This window comes from Sinocyclocheilus grahami, unplaced genomic scaffold (assembly GCF_001515645.1).
Source record: "Sinocyclocheilus grahami isolate Dianchi unplaced genomic scaffold, SAMN03320097.WGS_v1.1 scaffold594.1, whole genome shotgun sequence".
NCBI classification, from domain to species: domain Eukaryota; kingdom Metazoa; phylum Chordata; class Actinopteri; order Cypriniformes; family Cyprinidae; genus Sinocyclocheilus; species Sinocyclocheilus grahami.
In genome coordinates this window covers 327,566-345,697 of record NW_015505773.1, presented here as the reverse complement: position 1 = coordinate 345,697, position 18,132 = coordinate 327,566, and the positions used below count along the sequence as shown (strand labels likewise).

Genomic DNA, 18,132 nt, shown 5'->3' with positions numbered 1-18,132 from the left:
AAAAAATTGTTTTATCCAACAGTTACAGTAATGGCGGTCTTGATTTTGCAACATCCATCCAGTATTTGAAATATTATACCAGAATATGTCTTTTCTCAGTTGGGAGGTTTGAATTTTCTATTGTTATGTAACTATAGTATTGAGAAGTTCCCTGTTGCGCTCTCTAATTTCCACAAACAAGCACTATTAGTGTGATCTATGATTTTCAAACACAATTTTTCTCCAACTAATTACTTCATTTGGAATAATAATATCTGCTGTAAACATAAGTCCCTATTTTTGTTTTGCCATTTTTGTATCAATCAGGTTATCAGGATGGTTAATTGTTTACTTATCAAGAATTTCTCACAATAATTTTCCTGTTACTCCAAAACAGTTTGCCATTGTATTTGGTGCTCTCCCGAATGGTGTCATTTTTATTTAAGGGCTATAATAGTGTTTTGAGAAGTTCTGAAATGCCTCTTCCAGACCCGGTTGACACGTACGTAGGTGGAATATTGAAATATTTGCTTTCTTTTTCTTAATGATTGTTTCCATTCCTCATTCTGTTTCAGAAAAAAAAAGGACGTCCATTCAAAAGTGCAGATTAAAATCTAATCTTGAACATAACTATCTTTTTTGATTAAACCGCACAATGAACACAGGAAAAGGACTATGACGTAAAATATTTTATTTTGTTTTTGTAAATGTTTCTAAATCTGATTCCACAAACTCCTCCAAAACCCACACATTGTATATATCAAAAGAAAAGCTTCGTTTTAACATTGGATACTACTATACAGGACAAAGAAAAGACAAATACTGTTAAATGTCTGAATATTGTACAAGGAGGAAAAAAAAAAATCCAAGAAATTTTTTTTATTACAGCCAGTCATTGAGAAATTATGTACAATTGATTTATCTGAAAAAATACATCATGCCACATATATTACAAGCTCAGGACTGTTTAAGAATACCAACAATTGCAGTCCACATTAGTTGTGCACATGAAAAAACTTCATTTCAATCTGGTCTGCAAAGTGCTTCAACCAGGTTTGAATTATTTCATTAATTGAGTTTGACATCATACCATGATTTTTAATTTTACCAACACCAAAAATAAGTCATCGTTTATTCTTTAATGTAAACAAGAAAGAAGCATACTTTACATTTCATTAAATGTTTACGCATTACGTTTTCTGAATGTGAAAGGCATTGAACTTCATCTCTGAAATTCAAAACGTGAGTCTATGCTGTGAAGCGTTAAGAGCAGCTCGTGATCGCTATTGGGAACTATCAAATGCATCATAGGTGGCTTCAAATGGGAATTCACAGTGCACACTAATCTGATGAACAGAGTTAAGATTTCACAATCACCTCAGTATGATTGGTGCTCGTTTTGATTGTGAAAATATACAAAAATGGCAAAAAAAGCAAAAGTAAGGAAAAAGTTCTTCAAGTGGTCAGATCATTTTAGACAATATTGGTTCTACATTCTAAATACAACAAAAATACTCTGAATTAAATTTTTTTTTTTTTTTTTACAGAATCTGTACAATTTTATACAATACATACACACTCAAAATGATATCTTGACATCCTTCTTAAATACTTTTTTTTTTCCATTTCATTTTATTGCAAACAAGCAAAAGGTCACCCAGACAGCTATGATAAAGTTAAGGTAACATTTGGTCGAGTATTTAAAAATGCTCATTTATAGACGGCTATTTACACATTGTATAAAGTAATGTGTTCTGACCAATCGGCAGGCTTTCCTAGCAGCTCGACTCTCTGCTTTTCCATATCTTTAAAAAATAGCTTCAATCAATAAATACAAAAGCTGTCTCTTATTTTACAGAAATCAAAACAAAGGAAAAAATAAACTGACTCATTACATATATATATATATATAGATTTCTTTTTTACCCAGAGGACCTGCCTCTTTATATCTAAATAAGGCTGTGGCCAGCACTGAAAATCATGTTTACCACTTAATCGCCATCTGCCGTCTCATCTCTCATGCAGAAAAAAATACATATTTTTATTTACATTGTCTTTGCAATTCAGAGTTACCAGTGTGTTTTATTTTAGGGGAAGGTGCTCAATCATAAACTATATCAACTCTTCCACCACTGAACCAAAACAGACCCCTGGAGTCGTTTTAACTTAATGAACACCAAGCTATTATGCCTTTAAAAGCCCCTAAAGCTCTGAGGTCTACATCATGCCCTAACAATGTTTTTTTTGTCTGTCATTATATATATATATATATATATATATATATATATATATATATATAAATTAGAATAGACGCAATTTCCTGGGCCTAAATAATAATAAAAAAGGAAAGGAATGCATATGTTGAATTGTCAATTGTTTCACTGATATCTTTCAATTCATCCATTTGCGGCAGTTAACTGCACCACAGTGACAAGGGATTTTATGCTGATCATCCTCCAGATCAAACTTGTAGTCATAACACAACTGGGGGGAGAGAAAAAAAAAAGAAAAAAAAAGGTGACCAGAATGTTAAATGTCTATGTCATTGGGCCGCATTTTATAGATGTGGGGAACAAATTCCTATAAGACTGGTGGGATAAATTAGACTTACCTCTTCGCCTCTTTGGATTCTGCGGTTGGAGCTGATGATGATTTTGTGTCCTCTCTCAAAGGTCACAACCTCAGCAATGCAGTTGGGTGCACAGGAGTGGTTGATATACCTGGTGGATAAAAGGAATTGAACGGATTAAGCAAGTGAGGCCAAAGCATGTGAATGCAAATGTTGTTAGCTATGCAAGCTTGGTTTTGTGTGATGTTGCATTCTGCTGTGCGTTAGACAGCAATTCATAGCATAATCCATGTATGCACTGCTTGCTTTCTCAGAGTTTTCTCTTTCAGGTCAACTACTTTCATGGTGGACAATTATTTTTGTTTCTGAGCAAGTTAAAGCTAGCTATATGGACACTTACAGACATGTAAAGCCTTGGCCAAGGCAGCATGTGTGTTTGTGTACTTGTTTAGAGTATGTTTCTGGCTTTAGCGTCTAAAGCTAACATTGCTGGAATGTTCAAAAAAAATTCAAGATAATTTTCCACCTTGCAGGTCCTCCTGAAATAGTCGCATCAATTACATGCTCACTATCGATGCGAAACATGTAGACTCCACGATTCTGAAAAACAAAAACAAAAATCAATTAACAACACATGGACATAACACGCACTTGCTCAGCATGACTTCTTATTTTAGATTCAGTTTTATCATAATGCATACCTGTGCCTCGTACATCTTCTCTTTTCTGTTTGCCACTTCATTGCGAATGATGGTACCAATGTATTCGATAACCATGGTGTATTTCTCAATGTCCCTTGCAGCGTACAGCCCTAAACCCTGAATTAAAATAATACAAAAACTCAAATTATTACAAGTTTGTGTCAAGGTGGTCTTAGCACTCAGCATACCTGGTTAAAAAAGTCGCCACTGATATATATACACACATATATAAATTCTTTAAAAATCCTACAATGTGATTTTCTGGATTTTTTTTCTCATTTTGTCTCTCATAGTTGAGGTATACCTATGATGAAAATTACAGGCCTCTCTCATCTTTTTAAGTGGGAGAACTTGCACAATTGGTGGCTGACTAAATACTTTTTTGCCCCACTGTATCTCTGCCTTGTGTATGTGTCATGTTCTGGTTGGTAGTCTGAGTCATGTGTCTTGTTCCCCATTGGTATTTATATATATTCCAAACATTGTCTCTTTTTAGCTTCTAAATCCCACAAGATCATCATTTTCTCGAAACTTTCAGCCATATTGATCTTTCTACCTGTATGCGTGAACGAGCCAGGTAGACGTTGGACTTCCACTCAGCCTTCATACGACGGTACTGAGAGGACTTGGAATGGAAAAACTGCTTGCTGTAGGGGGTAACACCCATCTCAGCCGGATTCCCAGAGCTCTGCAGGGTCTTAGAGGAACTACTGCTGGTGAGGGTATGAGGCCTGCATCAGGAACATAAGCATATGTGACTCATATTGGGTCATATTCGAAACCATTTTTTAAGTAATTTTTTCAAACATTATAAATGTATTTATGCTGTATGTTTCCGTTAATTATTATTTCAATACCAGCATTGCATTTTTCTGCTGAAGTGGGCCAAACATTCTATTAGAAATACTCCAATAGTATACTAGAGTTACTATGCTCTAACAACAGTTTTTCTGCTACTATACTAAATCTACAGTGCCACAGCAAAACAAATGAATTTATCCAGCAGTGTGATTTGAATGTGATGAGAAAGATTCTCATGAAGTAATACAAAGACAATAAACAGACAACACATATATGCAAACACTCAACATGTACAATGCCATCTGATTCACAAACAATGACTCCGGTTATGAGCCAGGTTCTTTTTAATAAATCAGTTAAAAAAGACTCAAAGATCAGTCGGAGTTAGTGGTTTGAATCACTGAATCAGCTTGAGCTGTTCTTGACTTCACTGAATTGCATGACTTTTTGTCCGTGTCCAACTCAAAATAAACCACTTCTCATCACTTAGTCTCTCTCTCTCTTTTCATATGAAAATTGATTTTTCACTGATTAATTGAGGGCAAAGTTAACTCGCAGCAAACCAAGCTCACAGGCTAAACCAGGACATGAATGGATGTTCACTCACAGACCACAGGGAAAGCAGGAAATCCGATACAAACATGGACGAAAAAAGTTTAAGTTATACAGAATACCTTAACACGAACCTCTTGATATGTGTGCAAGCTTTTGGTTCAGAGCGGGCACATCCAGAAGGGTTGATGGCCAAGGGCAGCTGCATCAGAGGGTTACGGCCATAACGGAACGTGTACTTCTCACATGCTTCAACTCCAGGAAGCTAGAAGCAAAGATTAATGTTATAATACCATTACTAAGAAAGGAATGTTTACAATAATACATCCACACCCACAAAATACATCTTAAAGTGCCCCTATTATGCCATTTTGAATATTGCCTTTCATGCAGTGTGTAATGTAGCTGTATGTGAATGTAAACAAACTGCAAAGTTGTTAAGCTGAAAGTGTACAATAAATAAATGTATTGTTTCCCAAAAGAAAGAATAGACTCTGAAATTAAATTCATTTTATTTTCACTTCCGAAAGATGAGGCTGCAAAGAATCGGTGGTTAAAATTACCAGCAGTACACCCCAATCTTTTTTAGTGTTCCCGTCATTTTACTGATGACTGCTTCTCTAATCTTGTGAGTTTAACACGCGATTTTAAAAACTCTCACTTTGGACCAGCTGGCTTGACTAAATCACAACCTGTATGTATGATAAATAATAGATGTTTATATTTTCTATCAAGCGTTCAAAATACGGAACTATGGCAATGGGCGTATCGTTTCCGACATGCACTCTATGCGGTAGACCAATCACAACAGACTGGGTCATCTGACCAATCAGAGCAGAGTAGGCTCACGGAAAGGAGGGGTTTAGAGAGACTGAATCTTAGAACTGCTTTGAACGAATCGTTTGAGAATCGTTGGAAAATGAGGTGATATTAAATGCATAAACTAAAGTGTTTTTTTTTTTACCTTGCATGCATGTCAGAAAAGCGTGTTAAAAGCATGATTTGACTTTCACTTACAGATTCTACAATCCTGGTAACAGCAGATACAGTCAGTCCAAACAGATCCTCTCCCTTCAGGTAAACTGGGAAGAGCTTCAGAGATCCTGTCTCATTCCTTCTCTCCGCCACGGGCTCCAGAACTTTATCCCACACACCTGCACCACAACATGAGGAAATTCTCATAGTTTCCCCCTCTCACAAAACAACTGGAGAATTCAACACAGTAAAGATTTCTCAAACAATGACTTCTTTTACTCTACAAGGCTTAATGTGCAAATCCTTTTTGTAAGGAGAATAATTTTTTTTAGATGTGATTCAAATATATGGTCATTGATCTATAATACCCCAAAATAGAAATGTGGAACATCTTATTTCTATTCTCACACATGTTTTTTTATACACTTTCATTGTTGTTTATACACTTGTAACTAGATTGGTACCATATATCGCTGGGGAAAGAAAAAAAAAACAGAACTGGTAAACAGTGTAAATGCCCTTATGTGCTACTGATTACCTTTGGGTGAGGATCCAGTAAGAACCAAGTCATTGTAACCCTGCTCCATCACACGGATGATAAACTCAGGTTCGCCATCTTTCTCATCAATGGAACACACGTAATGGCAACGATGGTTGCCATGACGCATGCTCCAGTAGATCCGACTGGCTTTGTAGCCCACAGGAAAAATGGCAGACATTGAGTGGAAGGCCTGCATCTGCTGAGGGAGCAGCTGACCAATTGCATGGAATACCAAGCTGCCTACACGGAAGGTGTGTTCCCGCTCACCCCTCTGGATGATGCTGGCGATCTGACGTGTCGCGTCCCTCTGTACGTAGACCCTACGGAACACTGCAAAGCAGCGAAGTTCATGCTCGGTCCCTGCCAGCCCACCTCCTATTGAGCCAGTTCCTCTGGGTCTGTGGAGGTGGCACAGCATAGTCTTGTCTTTGAAGAACATGCACTGAGCTTTAAGAGCACAAGTAAAATGGTATGCATTAGTGCAACGCAAGCGGTGACAGCCACTCGTGGCGCCGGTCTGCTGACAGTACGCACACTGCACCGACAGGCCTCTCCTCAGGGCCAGCTCTACATTAATGAGAGCTCCAGCCTGGGTCTCGTACACTTCAGTAGACCACAGGGCACAGTTAAGGTGAACCCATAAGTCCAGATCAAGATTTAGCAGACGGGCCGGCCCATCAGTGAGCCCGTCGCCTTCTTCATGGCAGAAGCAGCAGCGGCGCAAGTCTCTGGGCATGGGTTCAGGCCTAAGAGACATCCCCAGTTTTTTCAGTAGTTCATCAACCTCTTCCTCCTCCGGCAGGTGGTAGTTACCCTTAGGCACCATAATTTGAATGCTCCACTTTCTCCAACGCAGAGCTTTAAAACGCTTTCCTAATGAATACCGAGGGTCGTCCCCACCATTGTGTACTGCTTGTGACCGAGGCTTAAGTTTGACTGTGACTTTTAGAGTATCAGACTTGCTATCTCCTCTGAGTGTCTCAGAAGTAATGGAGGGGAAGGATATTATCGGAGTTGGGGGTGGAGACTGCTTATGCTGCAGCTGGGCCAAACAGTGCACGTCAAGATCTGATATATTGTTACTGTACTGATGAAGCACCTTAGTAGGATTCTGCTTGTCCTCAGAGTCAGATGGTGGAGGCAAGTTTGACTGTGAGAGCAAGAGACATCAAAGACAAAAAGGAATTTTGAGTTTGCATTCTTTGGACAATAAGACTGAAAATGGCACCAGTAGCACTTCAGTGCGACCATTTAGTGCTCTCAAAGTCTCATGAAGTCTATGCATTTTTAAACTTTTTCACATTGTTTTAAAAATAACAGTGATAAAATACTTTGTGTAGGTTCAATTTAATGAAGTTTTTAATTTTTCTCATTGGCCTCCCGATAACCATTTAAGAATTTATGGATGCTATTAACGGAGACACTCCTTGAGTAAGTAACGTGACTTGGCTTTCTAATTATAGCCATAGATTCCCACAATGTCAGTATGAAAGCACAACACAAGCTTGCTGTTGTAGTTGGATGTTGATGACATTATAACCTTATTTATTGTGGTTTCTACTTACCTTGCCATCTACCAATTTAGTCTGCATGGCCGCTGAATAGAGAACAAAGCAGTTATGGCTGCAGAAGACAAGGGTCCCCTCAGCTCCTCTGTGGCCCTGTAGAAAGAACATCTGTAAGATCAGGCTCACCCTAGGCAGAAGCTATTAAAAAAGGGGGGAAATAGGACATGCCATTTCCCATCTACTGTCGCAAATCATCATTAGATCGAAGTGCCTCACTGGCAAGAGATCAAAGCTTGCATATGTTGCAAACCTCTGTTGATGCCATAAGGAATTAGATTTGCATACTATTAAAAGGAAAGAGAGGGGCTAAGGGTGGGAGACATCAAAGGTGTCCCATGATTTAAATGACCTGAAATGGGCTTAACTGTTTTTGAACTTGGGTATCTCACGGACTTTAACAAAACGTGCTTTGGTACACACAATCCCTTGGGTAATGTCAGTTGACCCAGTGACTGCAGCAGGGTGGATTTTCACTTCCCATCAGGGACAGGATTAGCATAATTGGAAAACTATTCTGTGCCTCCTTGAGGGACTTTGAGGGGGTTGCACATTTTTAAGTGCTCTGTGGCCCTCGGCTTCAGCCTTCTTCAGTGCTGTGTTCAGAGGATGTAGTCTAGACCCACACCAACTGACTGAGCAAACACGAAGCCCTTAGGTAGTGATATTAGATCTAATGACTTAACAAGGCATCCATGAGAAACTAGAATACAAATTCTATAAATGACAGTCATATGGGTTAGTTCAGTGGTTCCCAAACTTTTTCTGCCGGGCCCGCTTTTGTAGAGAAAAATATTTTCTATATTTTTTGCTTTTGCCACGTCGCGCTGCTCGCGTCTGGTGTAGACACGTTTTTTTTTCAGTTTTTGTGAATCTTAAGTATATTCATCATCTGCTTTACATCCCTGGCACTGGCAGTATTTTCACAAACTTTTAACTTACATGCTTAGAGCAGAACCATGCATCATTCATTTATATTTCTACATGGCTCCCTGCAATACAACTCTGATTCTTCAATCGCGCCATCTAGTGGTCTGTTATTGATACAACCACAACTGATACAACTGATAACGGAGGACTCAAGCGGGTACTGCGAGTCATGAAGTAATTAAAATATGTCAAATTAATATTTTGCGTTGAATTATTTACTTGCCAGGTAATTTAGTGGCCTCATGATAAGCGGTAAAATTACGCAGTGTAGTCTTTATCACTCTCCAGAGGTTTCTTTTGCAAAATAATCTGCTGACTGTACACTATCCCTCAGCCTCGCCACGCCCCCCTTGTCATGGCTCCACGCCCCCCAGTTTGGGAAACACTGGGTTAGGTAATTTGAGAGTCTTAATCAACTTTATGTTTTATACCTGTTTATTTATTGACAGGCATTTAGTGGACTTTCGAACACCATTTCCAAGAACCACCACCCTGCAATGGGAGCACCACTGTGGTTTAGGCCCTGGACTACTTCCACCCATCTGATAGTCTGGTCTGACCACAACTGAACCTGGAATAAAAGAAAAATATCAACCCTACTAATCATGCAGTTGTCAGAAAACTTAAATTGAATAGATTTCTGACAGATTTAATCCATCAAGCTTGTATGTTTTGACAATATTTGCTGCCTAATGTGCTGTTACTTTCAGATGTACTTACATTGTAATATAAGCATGAACAAGGTGTTTTATGCAGTATATGTATACTTCACACAGTTTTTCTTCAATACATTTCTTCAATATACTTCAAATATTCAGATCGATTAATCAAACCAAAGTTTAAAAAAGTAAGCTTAAAAGTTAGTGATAGTCAACCCCTAGACATCTTTGTTTTCCTCGTTGCAAGTTGAACTTATTTCAACCAATCTGTAAAACAGTATATACCATTCGCTTTGTCCCGCACAGCTGTGAGACCCCCCACAAAGAATGTGATGGCCCCTCCCACCAGCAGTGATGTCATGAATGACAATTTATTGTGCACCTGCTGCAACATACTGCTGAGTCCGTTTCCCCCATTTATATGACTGATTTAACTAATTAGTGTGGTGAATTAGCATTGATGCATTTGATGTTATTATTGAATAACATTATATAGGCTATATAATGTGCGTAGTGATTTTGATATCGCTTTTTAGTCAGACTGAAATCCCTGCAGGAATAAATATTTAGTCTATGAACGTGGAGGCAAAAGTGCCACTGCTCCGATTTGATTGTATTTTAGCAATAGCAGGAAGATCCATCAATAATAATAAATAATACACAGACATCTGTTATAGGCCCCCGGTCTACATATTTTAACTGTCAGCTCAAAAAAATTAATGTAGGCTAAAAACACGTCTAAGTTCAAACGCTGGGATACATCAGCATCGCTAGTTGTAGAAAATAAATGATACAAGCAAAATTAATGTCTTTCAGTAAGGAAATGAACAGTATAAGAACTAGGAGAAAAACATACACAATTAAATGAATAACTCTATACTTGTATATGCAACATTTTGAGAAAAACTAACTTTCTACACATCTTAACATATCAACTTTTGGCTATTAAAGGGGTCGTATGATGCAATTTCATTTTTTCCTTTCTCTTTGGAGTGTTACAAGCTCTTGGTGCATAAAGAAGATCTGTAAAGTTGCAAAGACTAAAGTCTCAAATCCAAAGAGATATTCTTTATAAACGTTCAGAGTAAGTCACACCTACCTAAAACGGCTCGTTCTAACACGCCCCCACATATCTACCTCACTATGTGGGAAGATTTGCATAACGCCGCCCAAATGTTCACGCAAAAAAAAAAGGCGTAACTTTTAGTCTCGCTCGCTGTAGTATTGTTGCCATGTCGTGAAGACGCTGTGTGTTTCGTTGTGAAAGCGAAACTACTTTGTTTGGTCTTCCAAAAGAGGACAATATCCGCTTCGTCATGCCTGGAGCTGATCCGTGCTGGTCGCTGAGGAAATACATCAACTTAGTGCTGTGGATCGCCATTCACAGTTTTCACCGCTCCTTCGCCGGGACCGCCGTTCTCGACCCCGCCGCCTCAGCTCACTCTTGCCCGGCTTCAGCTCACGCTAAGCCGGGGCTTTTGCTCACGCTAGGCCGCTGTGTTTTTCGTTGTGAAAGCGAAACTACTTTGTTTGGTCTTCCAAAAGAGGACGATATCCGCCACGATGCAATGCAACGCAACACGTAAAAAGACAGTATAAGTCATTATAATCAGTAATTATGTCCCCACTGGATGCAACAAATGCCTCGTTTGTAATGGGTTTTAATGTTTTTGTCTCGTCGCTCCGGCCGGACACGCCATCACAGTATGGTGAGGGGCGTAACATTTCCGTCACACGCTTGAGGCATTCGGCCAATCACAACACACTGGATAGCTGGCCAATCACAGCACACCTCGCTTTTTCAGACCGATGAGTTTTGTAAAAATCAACGCGTTTCAAAAAGGCGGGGCATAGAGGAGAAACAATAATGTACAGTATTATTGTAAACTTTAAACCGCATAAACACATTTCATTACACCAAATACACAAAATAATGTTCTTTTTAGCAGCATCATATGACCCCTTTAATTACCGAATCCTTTGTGCTCTCCGAGCAGTTTGGTGCGCTAAGTCTTTCACTGCAGCGTTAATGTTGATGTTTCGCACACAGGCATTCTCAATACTCAAGAAGAGCTAATCTGGACAGTATTTCTTGTGACATTGTGCTCCGGATAAATGTCTTGATCACTTTCAATTTCGAGAACGACCTTTCAGCAGTTGCAACCGTTACAGGTAAAGTTAGAAACAACTTGAGAGCTGTTGCAACATCGGGGACACTGGGCAGGATAGAGTGGTGTTCCATAAATAACAGCTACGCAAGATCTGCAATGGAGCAACGCTCAATCTCCTTTATTTCGGACTTCAGGGCACTTCTGAACAATAGCAACTGCATGGCAAAGTCTGATGACAAGTCGCCATTGTACTGAACCACTAAAGCGTTTGCCATTTGAAATAGGTCATTGTCAGAGAAGCGCAGCAGTGTACAAGGGCACAAAAACAGTTTGCATCATCAAGGTGTAGCTATACTGAATTTGGTCTTTTAATGTGTTAATGCAGTAAGCCACGTAAAGCATAATGATAATCTAAAAATGTGCTTCATGTGGTAACTTCTAAATTAATTTTATTTATTTAAACTGTTATCATTATATTACACCAACAAAACTAAATTTAGGGGTACGAACAGGTAGAAATAGCTCTTTAACATAACTGCATGTCACCACTTTTTACAGAGGGAGGTAAACGCTTTGCATGTCGCATTCATATTCTAGGCTATCCTGCAGAGTTTGATCTTTTAATATCACTGCCTTAATGCATATAAGCCACGTTAAGCGTAAAAATATCCACTACAATTACCATGCCATATAAGTACACTGCTTATATTAAGTGAAATGTGAGAGAAAATAGATTTCCCTGGTTGTTGTTTACAACATTAAGCCACGTTAAGAGTTTTTCACACGCTTTCACACTTAAGTGCACTACCTTTGCACTCGTATCTCTCAAGTCAAATAAGTTTAAACATTTCTTTTCAAAAAGAGACCATGTATTTTTTTCCAAATTCCACTTCCTCGTCTTGCGTTTTTCAATGCAAAAACACGTACAGTGTAATTTGTGAATGCCTTTTAGAATGTCCTGATGGATAACCGCGGGGGCTGCAAGGGTGTGTCGTACACCACTGTCAATCACAATGAATTGCATTTATAGTTCACTTCTGTCTTTAAAACGTATTTGAAATTCACAACAGAGAATTTCAAGCAACCAAAAAGTATTTGTTGGCTTTGTGCTCTGATTTAAAAATACACATGAACTTTAAACCAACAGATAGCACCTCAAAACTGAGGGTCTCTAAACCATTTGTGACATTTAAGTACTTAAGCATTAAGTACTTCAAGATGTTTCTGCAAAATGCAGCCCTGAGATACTAACAGTCAAAATCAATAACTGCATTTGTTTGCATCTAGAAGCCTGTCTGTTGATGTGGGTGAAATGAGTGCCTGTCTTGTTTTACATATACTCACCCTCGCTGAATGTCTGGTGTGATAGTGGGGCACCTGGTGGTATGTGGAACCTCATACCAGGTTGTTGGTGGAACAGGGCAGTTTGAGGGGGGACCTTAAGTCCACTCAACATGTCTATTGAGCTGCGGTGCTCTGGGCCTGGAGAGCGCATCACCTCAAAATTCCCGGGTATGGACACACAAAGCATGTTGGCCAGTGCTGACACAACTCCTTGAATGTTCTGGGACACAAGCAGACATATGGACATAGGTGAGATGTAATCATTCTTGCTTTGAATAAGTCATTACTGCTACAGAATGGATAATAAAATTGCAGACACTCACTTGTGCTGCCACTGGGTTCAGGGTAACAGATACAGATACCAGGTCGGGTTGTGAGCATGCAGAGAGCTGTTCAAACTGCGATGCAAAGAAACTGCTTGGTGGCTCTGTCTTGACTTCCCACTGCCTGGCTTCAGAACCTAGAGGCAAAACAAGAAGGTAGCTCATACCAACCCACACCACACACAATATCAAATTAGACTTAACTTTTTAAAACAATATTTTACTGCATTGAATATTCATACAATATTACACAAGCAATTATGCTGTTGTACAAAACATTAGCATGGTTGTTATCCAGGTATCTTAGGATGCAGCATAATAGAGCACAACAATCAGGTTCTGGAAGTAAAAACTCTATTCATTTTCTCCATAGGGAAATACATTTTTAACAACAATTGATAAACCTTTAAAGACACCTGTTGTGAGCTTTGAGGTTGTTAATCGATTGTATATACTTTTGTTGAACCCATCTGTTTTTTTATTAATTCCGCTTATTTTTAAAATAAACTTGTTTAATCACGGAATTTGTGGTGAAAAACTGCATTGCCCACGATCCTGTACAGAATATCCTATCAATCAGATAGTCACCATGAGCAAAGAGCACCAAAATAAATCTTTAGCTCCACCCCCTTCCCATGAAGCACCATGACTGAGGTAATCAAGCCGGTCTTCCTTACACTCTCAAAATATTTAAATATCTGTATATAGACATGTTTTTCAATTAACCTAATATATAGTGTTTCTATAGATATGACCAACAACTTTAAATGAAGAGTATTCTATTTATACATCATTTTTAATTTAAGTATTGCCATACAGAAGATACAGAAGACAGATGTCAGCACATTATATAAGTGTCACCCCATTATATTTTATTTTTGCTTACTCCATCAATATTCTAAAACAGCTTTCGCATAAATGTGTGCACACAATGTCTTAAAATGCTATCTCAGCAGGTAGCTTACTAGGTTTTTATTAGTCTTTCTTATTAGTCTCTTCAGATTACCTTTACCACTGGTGCTGCAAATTATGGGGATGACTGGAGAGAGAGCAGGGGATGGTGGCTCCTCTTTAACTCTAGAGAGATCTGGATAACGGCTGATTTCCATGCCAACAACACTCTCAGGAGAGGATGATGGAACGTAACTGTCTGGTGTGTCCCTGTCGACACAATGCTCCTGACCCCTATTAAAAACACACAGAACCATTATATACATACTAACCTAAACCAAGACTTTATAGTCCACAATGGGTAGTCTCAGGGTCAGACAGCTCACCTTTGGACCAGTGATCTGATGCATATTGCAACTAGATGTGCTTGAGCACAAATGCGTATTTAAACGGTAGGTGGGGTTCTAGGCCAGAATAAACTATATGGCTTTGTTATTGGCCAAACATTTGGCTACAGACTAAACAATGTGTAAAAAGCCCTGAAAACCTACCGAAGTTCCTCCTGATTGTTGTGGGGTGGAGTGGGAAGTGAAGCAGGAACATCAACAGTCTTTGGGCCCTGAGTGATGGTGTGTCCCAACAGGTCATCTTCAGCTTTGAACGGAGTAGTGAGCTGCTTCTGACCCAAGCTTTTAGAAACTGAGACATAACCACAAACAAATGGGATTTTTAAAATAGCTAATGTATAATTATAATATATAAGAAAATACCTACACTATAATATAACAAATTACATCTATGATTTAAAACATTTCATATTTTCTTATCTATGATGAACTATAATAAGCATTTTACAGTTAAGGTCTAAACCAAGACTTTGTATGCATGGTTTTGTATGCTTATGAAACTGAATTTTTCAGTGTTGTTCTCTAATGTGTATGTGCATGGGTTTACTTATTTATATCCAGTGAAAGGATGTGCTTAACCTTCAGAAATTGCTGGACAAGCCTTTAGACCTCCCCATGGTTACCTTCATGAAAGCTATTTTATTGTCTATTCTGTCTAAATCTGTTTTAAAACAATATGATTGAAATTGACATTCCCATTAAAAACATACCAAACTACTGAATATTCAACTTACTAAACTTACCAAGAATTTATATTATAAAATGTTCATTATTTTAGTTAATTATTTCAGGCAGTATATACACTCATGCTTACGCATAACTTCTGCCTTCCTGGTCAGTTCTTCCGCCGTGGCAAAACCATTCAACAACTTCTGCTTGGCTACAGGTGGCGGTGTGGGGGGAAGTGAGGCAGGAGGCGTTGGAGGATTGCTAAGATTGTTCTGCTACAAGACCAAACAAGCAAAAAAAAAAAAAACACAACTTTGTTAAAGTAAATAAATCTGCAAATTCACAATGTCTACACAACATAGCCTCAGTATAGTAGGAAGTGAAGGACGTAAGAGTCAAACCTTATAGATGAGTTGTGAGTAGTAATCAGTTACTCCATTCAGTGATGCACTTCCAAAAGATCCAGAGAGCCTGTTCTCTCCATTCAGCTGCCCACTGGCATACGGGGGGAAATGTGCAAAGTTTACCCCAATCAAAGGCTCCATCAGGGGAAGCATAGACAGATGCTGTAAGGATGAAAATGGAGGACACATGATTTGAGTAGAAAAACAACAACAGTATTGTACAAATATGCATATGATGCTGTCTGCAACCAATACCAGCATCTCACTAGATAATTTGCCGGTTTCAGTCGTAAGCCAAGTTGAGAAAGAACATTAGTGTTCTACAGTGCATAAGCTCTAATTAATCTACTTTCCAGGGATGACCATAATAATAAGTAAGTTTAGACATTAAATGTATATGTCTAGATTGTATAGATTTAAGTCGATTTAAGTCTAGCACTTCATAACGATCATAATTATGCACTACTTAGGGAAGTCGTGGCCTAATGGTTAGAGAGTCGGACTCATAACCCAAAGGTTGTGGGTTCGAGTCTCGTACCGGCAGGGATTGTAGGTGGGGGGAGTGAATGTACAGCACTCTCTCCCACCTGCAATACCATGACTGAGGTGCCCTTGAGCAAGGCACCGAACCCCAACTGCTCCCCGGGCGCCGCAGCATAAATGGCTGCCCACTGCTCCGGGTGTGTGTTCACGGTTTGTGTGTGTTCACTGCTGTGTGTGTGCACTTTGGATGGGTAAATGCAGAGCACTAATTCTGAGTATGGGTCACCATACTTGGCCACACGTCACTTCACTTCACTTATTTTTGGTTATATCTGTCACAGAAGATCCTTAACATAAGTTGATCTTGAGAGTGGGTGTTTACCTGCTTGAGCTGAGTCATCAGTGTGTCATTGGCATATACCGCCTTTCTCTCTTCATCATCCTTCTTCCTCTTCTTCCAGCGTGACAGTGGTTTCTCAGTCCCATTCTTTGGTGTCCTCTTGTTGCACTGTTTTCTTTTGCATTGCTCTGGCACAGAGGGCTCCAAATCTGGTTTGCCTGTCAAATGGCTGTTTAAGCCACTCTATAGACAATAAACAACTCTTTCAGCTCCAAGAAAAGACAGACCAGGACAAGCTAATAAACATCAATCAAATCTACCTTCACAATTTCAAAATTCTTTTTTTGACATCTTACACACACAGGTTTGTTTTTGTGAATTGTGGGGACATTCCATAGGCGTTTTTATACTGTTTTCTATAGCCCTACACCTAAACCTACCCCTTACAGGAAACTTTCTGCATTTTTAGATTTTCAAAAAAAATTTCACTAAATCACTGAATGATTTATAAGCCTTTTGAAATATGGGGACACTCAAAATGTCCTCATAAATCACCATCTCTTTGTAATACCTATGTCATAACACAAAATTGTGTCCTCATAAATCACAAAAACACACACATACATACATACATACATACATACATATATATATATATATATATATATATAAAATATTATTACAATGTAAAACAATTTTTTTTCTATTTTAATATACATTAAAATCTAATTAATTCCTGTGATGCAAAGCTGAATTTTCAGCATCATTATTCCAGTCTTCAGTGTCACACGATCCTACAGAAATCATTCTAATATGATATCATTCAGATGATCTGAAAAAGTGCACTTTACGGATCGCTTGACAGAGCTCAGTCAGTGTTCGGTGAGTGAAAATATTGTATATCTGTGCTATATATCTTAGCCTCTAATTCACACACTGGTGAGTGAAACTAACAATTTATTAGCCAGTGGCTAATATTAGGGATGCACCGATACCACTTTTTCCAGCACTCCCTGATACCGATACTTTTATTTTTGGTACTTGCCGATACCGAGTACCTATACCAATATTTAAAATATTGGGTACAGAAACCAAAATAGTATGTATAATGTTAGTTGGTTAACTTCATTTATCAAATATATACAGTCAAACCAAAATTTATTCAGACACCTTCAACATTTCTCACATTATCACAGTTTATTCGCTATAGTTTAGAAAATGGTAATAAAATATCACAAGAACTGAGAGTTAAACTGTGTCAGAACAAATTCATCTTGATAATGTTAGATCATTTTGATAGAAAGGTATGTAATAGATTACAATCAACCAAAAATTAAGACAGCTGTTAGTATGACAGTATTTACACAACTATCAATACTTAGTCGGGCAACCCTTAGCCTTAATGACAGCATATAGTCTCCTGAGCATGCTGTCGCCCAGCTTCATGCAAACCTGAACTTCAATTTATTTTCCCAGACTCGGTCTGAATAATTTTTGGTCACAAATTTGTATCAATTTTACTGGTAGTCCACTGTATGAAGAAATTGTGGGTATAATTTGTCACAGTTTACTTTATTTTGCTATCCTCACTTACATAAATAAACTATAGTGCCCTACACCCACTAGTAAAAAAAATATCAAAAATGATATCTGGTCTCTGAATAATTTTTGGTTTGACTGTATATCCTTTGGTTATTTTCACACTTAATTATGCCCATTAAAATGTATTTTACAAGTTTTTGTTACTTTCACTGTTCATTTTTTTTGTTCATTAAATTAATCTTTAATTTAATAGCATTAGAGCTTCTTCATTGCAGCGGCTTAGTACTGTAATCATGCACTTTGCTGTAATAATGCAGGGAACCACTCGTTATAAATCTCTTAACTG

At 38.4% G+C, this 18,132-nt stretch overlaps 1 protein-coding gene across 1 annotated transcript in view; it reads right to left on the bottom strand.

Moving 5' to 3' along the window:
• Window positions 1-2,281: 2,281 nt before the first annotated feature.
• Window positions 2,282-18,132, bottom strand: part of LOC107557235 (histone-lysine N-methyltransferase 2C-like) — a 123,374-nt gene continuing 107,523 nt past the window's right edge. Inside the window, exons 45-61 of the mRNA XM_016240582.1 lie at window positions 16,287-16,487; window positions 15,419-15,583; window positions 15,163-15,292; window positions 14,493-14,640; window positions 14,057-14,235; window positions 13,051-13,187; window positions 12,728-12,947; window positions 9,045-9,184; window positions 7,684-7,779; window positions 6,116-7,268; window positions 5,620-5,756; window positions 4,725-4,867; window positions 3,806-3,980; window positions 3,250-3,366; window positions 3,075-3,148; window positions 2,591-2,699; window positions 2,282-2,463 (exon numbers count right to left, since the gene is read on the bottom strand). Of these exons, the coding sequence (XP_016096068.1) occupies window positions 2,371-2,463; window positions 2,591-2,699; window positions 3,075-3,148; window positions 3,250-3,366; window positions 3,806-3,980; window positions 4,725-4,867; window positions 5,620-5,756; window positions 6,116-7,268; window positions 7,684-7,779; window positions 9,045-9,184; window positions 12,728-12,947; window positions 13,051-13,187; window positions 14,057-14,235; window positions 14,493-14,640; window positions 15,163-15,292; window positions 15,419-15,583; window positions 16,287-16,487 (3,417 nt within the window). The 3' untranslated portion in view covers window positions 2,282-2,370. The remainder of the gene's footprint in view (window positions 2,464-2,590; window positions 2,700-3,074; window positions 3,149-3,249; window positions 3,367-3,805; window positions 3,981-4,724; window positions 4,868-5,619; window positions 5,757-6,115; window positions 7,269-7,683; window positions 7,780-9,044; window positions 9,185-12,727; window positions 12,948-13,050; window positions 13,188-14,056; window positions 14,236-14,492; window positions 14,641-15,162; window positions 15,293-15,418; window positions 15,584-16,286; window positions 16,488-18,132) is intronic.